The 11,881-nt window shown below is 40.0% G+C and overlaps 1 protein-coding gene across 1 annotated transcript; it reads left to right on the plus strand.

The window, feature by feature from the left end:
- The first annotated feature begins 698 nt into the window (after positions 1–698).
- Positions 699–9,389, plus strand: LOC132130732 (uncharacterized). The gene is made up of 4 exons (XM_059542526.1): positions 699–997; positions 4,244–6,411; positions 7,044–7,349; positions 7,733–9,389. Exons 2-4 carry the CDS (start codon positions 4,260–4,262, stop codon positions 7,996–7,998), a joined length of 2,724 nt encoding a protein of 907 aa, XP_059398509.1. The 5' UTR covers positions 699–997; positions 4,244–4,259; the 3' UTR covers positions 7,999–9,389.
- The last annotated feature ends 2,492 nt before the right edge of the window (positions 9,390–11,881 follow it).

Below are 11,881 nucleotides of genomic sequence, written 5' to 3' on the forward strand. Positions count from 1 at the left end.
TATATATATGCCTACGCATGCTGGGCGGTGCCACGCGCTATTTGGCCAATAGGATTGGCGGGATGGTATAGGGCTTCAGACATTCGTCACACCGAAGGTGTTCCCATACGTGGTGACGTAACCGCAGCATCGAAGTGACCTATGAAAGGGAAACTCAAATTAATGCACGACTCAGATTAGCCGTCCGCATGTGTGTAAAACTCGAAATTATTACTAAGTAATTATTTTATCACGAATAAACCTTTCAGTGAGTAAAACTGGCGGTGTCTACACTGTAGTATTATAGATTACACAACAGTATAATATTATTTTCACATTAATTTTTCAATTATTATTTTAAAAATGATTGTCCCCGGATTAGTAGGGTGCCCTTGTAATAAGATAGCAGTGGCCGGGGCAGATTTTAAATATCAATTCCACAAAAAAAAAAAAAAGATGCAATCCAATCCTGTTTACATTAAATAAACCTGCTCCAGATCAGGTTTAAATTTACGGACATGTTTCTGTGAAATCAAGTCCAGGATGAGCTTCAAAAATAAAATTAAATAAAAAAGATTTTCTCCTTGACAAACTAGATATCGTAAAAATACTGTATGTTGGCAGTGTTTCGTCACGTTTTGTTAGTCATTGGTCTAGAATGATGTCACCTGCACCGAAACCCCGCCCCTCACTGCTCACATAGCGCGCTGTCTCATGCACACGCACAGTTCACAGAAGCGCACATTTGCATTGCGGATTGTTATTGTTTTGTTATTGTGTTAATTGTGTACACTTGTAAGGACAAACGCTTTGAACAGCATGAGGAAAAACAACCTGAATGTCATATACTGATGGTACCCACTGGATTTTTAAAGTGTAACCCGCACATTAAGGCAGAACACAGATAACTGCAGCTATGTAAATTGCTCGCGCACGGGATCGGAATTGTCTCGCGGAGAAACACAAGGATCTCATTTATCACAAAACATGACGATACAGCGGACGTACAGCTTATAACGTAAGTCATTTTTTCTTCCTTTTATTTTTGAGGCCTTTCATATGCAGTGATGTAGACTATATATATCTGAAAGATGCAATGCAAATGCATTTGAAATATAAGTATAATTCCTCTTAACACTCAGCGGTAGTGAAACTGAGCTCAAATGGTTAAGAGACCTGGACTACAGTGGCCTAACAAGTGACAGTTAATACAGTTGCAAATGTGTGTTGGACGGTCTTGTTTTCCTTTTCAGTGACTAGTTTAGGCCTAGATAATATTGTGCTTTTCTTATTATAATTTTTTTTTTTTTCATTTTTATGAAACATCTATGAAAACGTTCGCTCAGGCGTCGCATTAAGCGTAATTTTGCTTGGACAGTTGTTGAAGCGTCAGAAACAAAGACTCCCAATTATCGCTGTGATTCCGCTTTCCAGAAACTGGAAATTCAGGGGCAATGAACGTAATGACGTGACGATGCGTGAAGTCATTCCACTGGATTTCACCTTCTTGTATTGTTAACGTTCTCACAATTTTTATAATGGTTTAAAACAATGCAGTCATTTCAGTAGGCGAGGAGTTGAGCAGGCCCATGCGTCTGTAGCAGACTTTTGACTTGAATGTACAACATGCCTGGAAATTATTCATGGTAATGCACGCCTGCCTGGAAACTAAAGATAAATGCTTATTACACCGATGACGTAAATATATGAATGAATATATGGACTTCACGTTCGTCACTGCTCTGTTCGTTATGAGCTCACCAAATGGCAAAGAATTTGCTCATAATGTTACTGTTTTAACAAGAAATAGCATATTTGACAAAACATCATCACACATTGATTCTGGTGGATTCAAATGACATTTAATTTGTTAAAATATTTTCTGTACTGACACTTTCTTTTCACAGTATCTTGTAGGTAACTGGATAAATGATCAGCAGATGAATATTTAGTATGACTTCATGGATTGATGGATTTGTGGTATAATTTCTGCTAAGAGTAGAGACTCTGTGCTTGAAATGACCTTAATATAGCTATTAATGATAAATAAATAAATTCCATTACCGGGTGGTCATAACATAAAAAAAACACTTCCTCAGTATAAGATCTAAACCCCTGTCATTTTTTTATGAAGTGGTTGGGGAAAATTAGCCATGTCCACGATGACCTTTCTTTCTTTCTTTTTTACATTACATTTATTAATTTAGCTGACGCTCGACTAACAATTGCTATATATGTCAGAGGTCACACACCTCTGGAGCAACTAGGGGTTAAGTGTCTTGCTCAGGGACACATTGGTGTCTCACAGTGGATTCAAACCCGGGTCTCTCACACCAAAGGCATGTGTCTTATTCACTGCGCCAACCCCACCCCTTTTCTTTCTTTCAGTAATGTATCAGATACATTACTTGTTTGTTTTCATGTTTCAGTTATCATTTTGCTGCAATATAACTGTATTTACGCAACCACACACACCGTTCTTTTGTGGTGATATGAATGAAACCTGATCATTGTTTATAGTTGTTTTTGTGCTCAGCTGGTACCTGAGCTCATCGAGGCTGATGCTGTACATCTCTTACACAAGCACAAGTGTGTGCTGCTGTTCCACTGCTGTACTTGATTCATTGCAAAAAAACAAAAAAAACATTACGCATGTATTTTCTTTGTGAGATACTGCTGATAAGGTGTTTACGGTTTAATGTGTGAGTTAAAGTGATTGGAGTGATGTTGACTTGCAATATGACAAATCTGGGTCAATGTAACCACCCACCCCCCCTTCACTACCACAGGCTACAAAAGGCAAGACTGAAAAAAGCAAAGAGGATGAGGTTACCATCACCAGGCTCTGTGCGTGAATGTATGCATGTGGAAATAAGAGCATGGTGTGCTGGCTCTGTCCTGGGTTCTGTGTGTGTGTGTGGGTGTTGTGTTGAGGGTATATGTCTGAAGTGCTGTTGTGCATGAACCCCCCACCCCCCACCCAACACACACACACACGGCGAGGTCAATAGGTGATCCAGCCATGTCACATCCTGTAACAATTCTCTATGAGCACACACACACAGTCACACACACATACATTTCTTCATTTTTGTCTGTTTTCAGACTTTGGCACTTAAGAAAATCCTGCCTTTATTACCTAATGTTCTTGTCATTCCAAACCCAAATGACTTATTTTCTTCTGTGGAACACAAACAGAACAATTGAAGCTTGTTTTCCATGTTTGTTTCTATGCAGTAACAATGATGAGGGACTGAAGGTTTTAAGTGTCATAAAGGATGCAGAAGCATTATAAAAGTGGTCAATATAACTTGAACATATATAAAGTCCAGGCTCCATTTTTGCAATACCTCAAAATATACCAACACAAACGTTCTCCTTTTGTGTTCAAATGAAGAAAGAAAGGTGAACAGGTTTGGACAGTGAATAATGGCTAGATGTTCATTTTTAACTGATCTATTCCTTTAACCTTCTCATGGTCTTTTCATTGACATTTCAAAATGTCTAATATGAATGTTTCAAACGGTCATTATTTAGAATAATGAGCTGATCTGCTCTACTCTGTGGAGAGGTGATTAGTGCAGCCATCAGATTATATCTCTATTATTAGAAAAAATAGAACATTATTCCATTTACATTTCATTACATGTTTGACTATAACAGATGTTTTCAAAATAATCTCTGTAAATGTGTGGCTTAATCTCTAGCAAAAAAACAAAGACTTATAAATGGTCAAGAAGACAAGGATGATATACAGTTGTGATAACCAAGAACATATCATACAGAATATTATCAAATTATGTCAATATTTCCTTGATGTGACATCTCTACAAAGCTACCCCCGAATTTATACAATTCTTTACACAGTTTGCTTGTGTGTTTGTATTGATTACTTTATACATTAGGTAGATGTGAATCCCTGCAATTTATGTTAACAAGGGTAATGGGTCAGATGGATTTTTCTGTTATATTAGGACTTCTCTTACTGACAAGTCTATAACATACCCTTGTGCTGTTCTTTATTGTTTCACAGTGTTTAATTACAAGTAAGTTGTGAATGACTAACAGAAGACGTCTTCTGTGCTTAACTCATCACAATTGTTGATGTAATTCTGTGTGCTGTGACTAATATTAACTGTACGTGCAATATTCACACAATGTATGTGTCTTCTATGTGCACATTTCAAAAATTGCATAAGTACCAAAATGAATGGGCTCTGTCATATTAATTTGTCTTTTTTCTTTCTGCATCCTAACCACACAGCTTTGCTCAGCCCCAGATGCCTCCACTCCCTCTTGACGAGCGCATAGTGGTTATTCAGCGCCCAAAAAGTTTGGCCTTGCGTGTGGCCTCCCCACCAACCACATCACAGTCTTCCTCACACCGCCCATCCACTCACAACGAGCCTCCACGCCGCCTACCACAACCCCAATCCCCACCACCCCGTTCCCATCCAGGTTCCAAGTACCTGTCCCTGGAATGCAAGCGCAAACAATCATCACATGTTCAAAGAGATAAAGGAGAACAATGTGCTCCCTTTGAGGGCAGCAGCCACAATGCTAGCCATTGTCACAGCAATGGGACAGTAACTTTAGGTCCCAGACCTCGCAAGCACACGCATACCATTGATATTAAAGTGTCTTTGGACAACAGTGGAAGAGGAGGATCTTACATAGACAAAGGCCGTAGTAGTCTTACCCGAAGTGGAAGCATCAGGGGGAACAGAACTAAACGGGTGTCCCTGCAATTGGATCCAGGGCAAGGTGAAAGGAAATGCAAAGGAAAGTCTTCCGAATCAGTGGAGAAGCACCAGAACCATCATCAGAGTCAAAACAGGACTCAACACAGTAGCCATCATCCAAGCCAACTTAAAGTCTCTCCTGGAGGGATCTTGGAATTCGTACCAGCGCAAAGACAACAGTCAAAATCCAAGCCAACAAGAGAGAGCGACTTGTCATCAAAGTCTTGCTCTGCAACTGCCAGCTACCCTTTGCACAGTGAGAGGAACGTATCATCTGTGGGAAACAAAGAGAACTCCAAACTGGGACCCGGCCACCAACTGCCACAGGCCCACAGTCTATCCCGTCACCACAGTTTAGCCCCATTACCCCATGCTGCCATCCTAAACCCTCACTATCCTGCTGTACCACCCTCACTCCCTTCCCGAGCCCCTTCCTCCTACCAGCACATCAGTCAACCCCGTCCCTCACACACTAGAGAACATCGTCCCCAAATTCTTCACACATTACCCCTCTCCCCTACTTCCTCCCAAGGAGGCTTCCCCAGTCCTGACCACACATGTACAATTGACTTTTCCCACCCCTGTGGCTGTTGGAGGTCGGTGCGTTGTAGAAGAGGTAAAGGTCACTCCGCCGGCTGCCAGGGTCATAGTACAAGCCCATCCTCTTCATTTTCTCACACCCAAGGAACAAGTGCTGCCAGTAGAGGTGGCGGAACCATGGGATTGAAAACTTTAGGAGGGTGTCTGTCAACTGCTTCCACCACCAACACCTCCTCTTCCAACAGCACTGTCTCGGACTGTCGCACAGGGCTGTTCAGACCTTTGGGTTGTGCATCCTGTTCTGGAGAAGCTGGAGGTTTTGAGAGCCCTGCTGGTTTCCGTAAGAAACTGGTTGGGGGTTGTTTACCCTGTACTCCCCTGTCCTCATCTGCACCTCTTCGAGCACTCCAGAGTTGCGTCAGTGGGTGCAATCCCAAAGCAAGCCAAACTGGCAGCTCCACATGCAGTTACTGCAGTAGTGACCCCATTGTAGTGACCTTTAACCCACACAGAGGAAATCCTCCCAACATGGGGCGTAATATTGGTGCACATACCATGGGAGGATTCCAGCCTGATGATGATGATTACAGTGTACGCACAATTTGGCCAGAGGAGCTAGCAAAGAAGATGACTCGCTCTAAAACCCAACCTATCCACCACAATACAAGTATTGGAATGGGCTCAGGGAGAACCTGCATGGGCCACAACCAGAATAGTGGCAATGATGGCAATCCTGTAATCTTGGACTGCCGGAACCTAATGGAGTTCACTCGTTCCCAGTTGACAGATCAGGCAGGACGACGGAGGCTCCAGCAAGGCAAGATGGCAGTTTTGGACTTTATTGGATCAGGGAATAGTGGGGACCAGGGTAGAGATTCCCTCAAGCGGCTTTGGAACAAAGGAGCAGATGCTTGCATGGGGGATGGCAACGGCTTTGATGTCGAAGTGCTTCCAAAATCCCCATCCCTTCGCTCTCCATCTACGGATTCCCCTACATCCTTCTCACCCCCACCCTCTGCTCCTAGCACGCTTAATAAGCCCAAACCCAAACAGCGAGAGAGGGAGGTTGGACACACCTTACCGTCTACACAGTCGCTCCATTTGGTCCTCAACTCACTCAACAGAGAACAAGATGAGGAAAATGGACGAGGTAAAGATGCTAATGTGCTAAAGTACACAGCAGGTTGAGTGACATTTTTATAATGTGTTGTTTTTGACTGACCATTCAGAAAGATGAACATAGTCTCTCCACATTGCTAGTCTGACTTGAATGTTCTGAACTTGATTTCATTTTCTCATCTTCCATTAGGCTGTAGGCCTTTCTGCGCTGATAGTAATTCAAATTATAAATCATTTAATCTGTGAGGTGCATAATCCTTGCTAGCCTAGCTTCAGAAGATTGCCAGAGTTACATTACCCATGATGTTCTAGTTATGCAACTCAAGATTTTCTCCTTAACTTTTCTGTCTTTAATACTTTTTCTTAAATTTCAGATTGCTTTATCCTCTGTTATATGTTTTACTGAAACGCGTTTTGCCAAAGAACTAAAGGATTAAAGCTATTCTATGGGAGGAGGGTGATAAGACTTCAAACAGAAAAGAAAATGAGGAAGGATTAAAGTCATACTCTGTCAGGATTTTAACCTGTGTCATGTTTAATTGACTGAAGAAGGGACTCCTATACCAGCACACCTTTCTTAGATGGTCACATAGAGTGAACAATTTCAACATATAAGAAAACAAATGTAATCAATTATTTTTATTTATTTATTTTTTTTGCCAGTGCACCTTTCCCTCCCCCTTTCTTCATCCCTCCCAGCATCATTATCTGAGGAAAGTGTTATGACCCCAGATGTGGAGAATGCTGTGATTAGCCCAATCCTCCCTTTCCTTTTCCTGGGCAATGAGAGAGATGCACAGGATTTGGATCTACTACTTCATCTCAACATTGGCTTTGTGGTCAATGTCACAACCCATCTTCCCCTCTACCACCTGGACACAGGTTTGGTGCATTACAAAAGGCTTCCAGCTACTGACAACAGCAAGCAGAACCTGCGACAGTATTTTGAAGAGGTTTTTGAGTTTATCGGTAAGCGAGGTTGCCAACTCTTTTGTAGTTTAAACATTTACAGACCCCGTGAAATTTCTTGACAAGTGCTGTCCTCTGTCCTGTGAAGACTTATTTCTTATTGAATCAATATTTTTTATTTGCAATTTGTGTATTGCAGGATGAGTCATCAGTATTTTTGGTTTGTGTTTCTGGAAACTAATTTTTCAGCTTTATAGCTAAAAGCCATGGACTAAAAGCCAAAAATCTCTTTATTTTTTATGGGGTATATAAATTCATCTTCTTTCCCTGTTATTTCTGTTATTTATTTTTAAATCGCACATCAGTTTATGGTTTATTTTGTCTTAAAGCAAGTTTGAAGAACTGTAGGCATGTGACCATTTTATGACCTTTTTTTGTTTCAGAGGAAGCTCACCAGTGTGGACGTGGTGTTCTTGTGCACTGCCAAGCAGGTGTGTCCCGCTCGGCTACTATAGTCATTGCTTACCTGATGAAGCACACCCTCATGACCATGACTGATGCCTATAAATATGTTCGGGGCCGACGGCCAATAGTCTCTCCCAACCTCAACTTCATGGGCCAGCTGCTAGAGTTTGAGAGAGACCTCAACTCTGGGGTAACACCTCGCATCCTCACCCCCAAACTGAGTGGCCTGGAAACACAAGTTTAAAAGGATGGTGCAAGAAAGAAATTTGTGGGAAAACGAGCGGGGAGAAGGAGATAAATAGAAGATGGAATTGGTGGAAATAAAATAGATGGATAAAAAAAAATTTGGATAAGAATTAAGCCATTAACAATAGCAAACAGTTGAAATTGAGGATTTCGAGAGAGAGAGATGACAGAATTAACTGATGATGAAAGCAGTCTAAAAGAAATAGAGGAAACTGTCTTGGTCTATTTTAATTGAAGTACCTCAACTCTTTCTGTTTCATACAAATAGCACTTATATGACGACTGGTAAATGGATGTTTGTGCTACCCACACTGATACTCTGTTAATTATGTACTATTATCAAGCTTGGTTAAATACAAAGGCTGTATAAAAGTATTTGGGTGGAAACAAATGCAATCAAAGAACTCTCTGGCTGTCAAACACAGAAAAAGATCAGATGCGTTGAGACTCTCAGAACAGTGACATGCATCACATTTGAGACCCAAGAGCTGTAGCAAACTTCAAACTCCTTTTCCACTGTGCACAGAACTTTTCTAGACAGATTATTTTTTGATTTGGGAGATCACTTAAAGGCCCTTTTGGGTTACTTTGCATTAGCTGCCGACTATTTATAAATTTCTCCACTGACATGAAGATTCATTTTGCCTTTGAAATTTTTTTGATACTGCTATTTTTGTTACTTGATTTTACATCTTGCATTCTTTATCTTAGTGTCTTTGTGCGGGAGGTGTGCAATAGTGTTGTCTGGGAAGCAGAACGGATTTATTTTCACTTGGACATTGTTTCACTAATAGACATTGTTTTTATGGGACATAAACCAGCCATTCTAATGGCAGATATAATCCAAAAATCATATATTTCTTTTTTATTTCCTGCTTATGATATTTTTTTATAAAGCACTGTGTAATGAAAACATTTGTTAATAGCAAAAGTGGGTAATAGACTATTGTGCTCCAAATGGTGAGGAGAAAGATCTGGTGGGACTGAATTTAACATTTTAATAAGGAATATGTACACTGTTTATTACTGTGCAAAATTACTGTGACTGGAGCAGATTGGGCTGGGTCATCAACATAAATCTTACTCTTAAGTATAATTTTAATTTGAAATTCAAAATTGCACATCAAAGTGACCATTAGATATTTATAGTTTATGCAAAATCAGTATGAAAGTTCCAAGCTGATAGTGTGCAGGTGTTTTCTGTCATTTGCATTTCTGTCATATTCAGCTCATTACATAAGAGAAATGAACACTCTTATCAGCTTTAATGCCTGCCCTGTTTTTTAAACAGCCTGCCTAATTTGCCCATGATCAGATTTCTGTGCTTTCAGGACTGTAGGCAAAAAATCTGGTTTTATATTAGCTGTCACAAATGAAACAAGAGCCCCTTCCTCTATTTAAATTCTTCCTTAATTTTCCTACCTTCCTTCTTCTTTCTTTTTTCCCTTTAAGAGACTATGCATTATTATGGGAATACATTCTGTGAAAAAAGACTTGGTTCACTTAGTTCACTGTGAAACATTCTTCTTCCTGCATATTGTGAAGTTCTCAGCCTTGGTCCTTGAAGCCGCCTCTCATCAGTTTTGATAAGCGAGGAGTTTGTCTGCTGTCTCTGAGCTCTTTTCTGCCTCACTAAGCCATTGGGCCTTCACACACCACTGCTGAGTCTCCCTTAATGTGCTCTGCCCAGCAACACATGACAAAGTATAATATTCTGCATTTCAGCCCCCCCTCCTCGACTTCTACCTAAAGTGTAGACATGTGAAGGTGTTTTCTTACAGGTACAAGTCCACATAATGCCCTTAAACTTTAACATATGTCTGATTTATCTAAGATAACTGCTATGGATGACCAGTTCGGTGCCATTTCTGTGTTATTTTAGGCTCAGCTTCTGCTTGTATTTGTCATACAGTGACACGCTGACTGTTTCTTTCTGTCTCTCTCTGTCGACAGTGTTTTTGTCTGACACTGTAGCTTGATTATTGCAATAGGAAACTATTAGGTAAGCAACACCTAATAAATAGGTCTCAATGAGGTGACGGAGCGCTGAGACAAATCTTAATCTAAAAAGCAGGATTGGGCAAAACTGGGAATTCAAGAATCAGTCTCCATTTAGTTCATAAGTTTGAATTTAATTTGAACTGACCACATGCCACAGCATATTGAACTGAAATGACGTGAAGAGGAATTCAAAGAAATTCAACATACATTTACATAACCCCCATGTCTAGAATCCATGAAACGTTAGATGTGTATGTACACACAATACTATACACAATACTTTCAATACTAATTCTTTAAATATGAATTACAATTCTACTTTTTGCTACCTCATTTAAAAATTTCAGGACTTGAATTGGAATTTAAAAGGCATTCTCAGTTCTGTTAAGAATGCCACACAACCCTGCTAAATGTGGACACTGCTGAATAGCATTTAGACTAACTATGTATTTTTAAAACTTGAATTATTTCTACTTTAGAGCATAATTGCTAAACAGATCCTTTGGTATCTGACAGTACCTTCTTCGAATTTGTTTACCATTTTATTAAATCTGACAGTTGTGCCCCCCCCTCCCCCACCAAGTCTGCTTAAGTAAATGTATAAAGTGTGTTTTATGAGAAAACAAATGCCGGGGATGCCTTTTGGTACAATAACCGTCTTCCGAGTCAATGTAGCACCTATCAAGGGAAAGAAATAGAAGCACTTGGAAGTTTTGTTATTGTTTGGATTTGTTTTGCTCTGTTATATCTGTTTGCTGGACAAAATTGTGCTTGTGTGTGGGGACGCGAGAAGTCAGTCTTTGTGTTTTCTGTGTACTCGAGACATAAGAGTAATGTGGGTGAAGATTTCCTACCATTTTATCAAGAATCGCAACCTCGGTCTGTTAACTGTCCAAAGGCACAACTCAAGCTTCACTGTAAGCTTGCATCTTGTCAATGCCAATAGCCACTGCTATATGCCTCCTTTACCCTGGATTTTCTCTTCTGGGCACTGGGGGGAAATTTACCTCTTTACACATTCAATCATACCTGTTGAAAAAATATTGCGTAGGCCTACCATAAATCAACTGGCAACACTGAATGAATAGCGCTGGACATCACAGACCTGGTGAATTGCTGTTGGCTGTCCACATCTTGAGTGTCTCATTGTATGAAACCTGAATTTGTTTATAAAATATGTGCAAATCATTGAAACCGGATCCTATGTATGACCAGTATTTCCTCTGTTGAATAATCTTATATACAATACATGGTTTGCACATAGAAATGAACTAAATGTAAAGTTTTGTGTAGATTTTATTTGAACATGTAAATTTGTGAATTGATTCTTTCTGTGACTTTATTCATGTATGTAATGCTTGTTCTTTTTTAAATTATTATTATTGTTGTTATTATCACATTTTTTGTGCCAAATGGTGAAAAGAAGGTTGGCATCTTAATATTGACTAAAAAGAATTGCCCTCCAGGAAAGAACATGTTTGAACTGTTCAGTTATCAGTGATTTACCTTGTTCCCCAGGCAATATGTTGATGTCATACTCTTACTTTACCTGTACACTTTACCTGCAGATTTCTTACCCTCTAAACTGCTAAATTGCTCATTGAAGATGTTATATTTTCATATGTTGATTTGTTTTGTTTGATCATGGCAATTTTATCAGTGACTCTTTGGATAGTGGTTTATAGCTATCCCTCAAGGGTTGTACTTTGATGTACTTTGAATGCATGTTGCTCTAAACTGACCTTCCGGACTTCTCTCCCCTTCCTACTGACTCAAATGTTCTCCCCTGTGAGAAATTAGTGCCCATGCTGCTTCAGAGAGAAGACGGACAAGGCAGCCAGTGTTGGTTTGACCATATACTTGTGTGTACTTCAGTTTAA

The sequence above is a fragment of the Carassius carassius genome, chromosome 47, assembly GCF_963082965.1.
Source record: "Carassius carassius chromosome 47, fCarCar2.1, whole genome shotgun sequence".
NCBI classification, from domain to species: Eukaryota; Metazoa; Chordata; class Actinopteri; order Cypriniformes; family Cyprinidae; genus Carassius; species Carassius carassius.

Coding starts and splice junctions, on each gene's coding strand:
- LOC132130732 (XM_059542526.1), top strand. CDS start 4,260: ATGCCTCCACTCCCTCTTGACGAGCGCATAGTGGTTATTCAGCGCCCA. Junction 6,412..7,043: donor AGATGAGGAAAATGGACGAG/GTAAAGATGCTA, acceptor TTTTTTTGCCAG/TGCACCTTTCCCTCCCCCTT. Junction 7,350..7,732: donor AGAGGTTTTTGAGTTTATCG/GTAAGCGAGGTT, acceptor TTTTTGTTTCAG/AGGAAGCTCACCAGTGTGGA.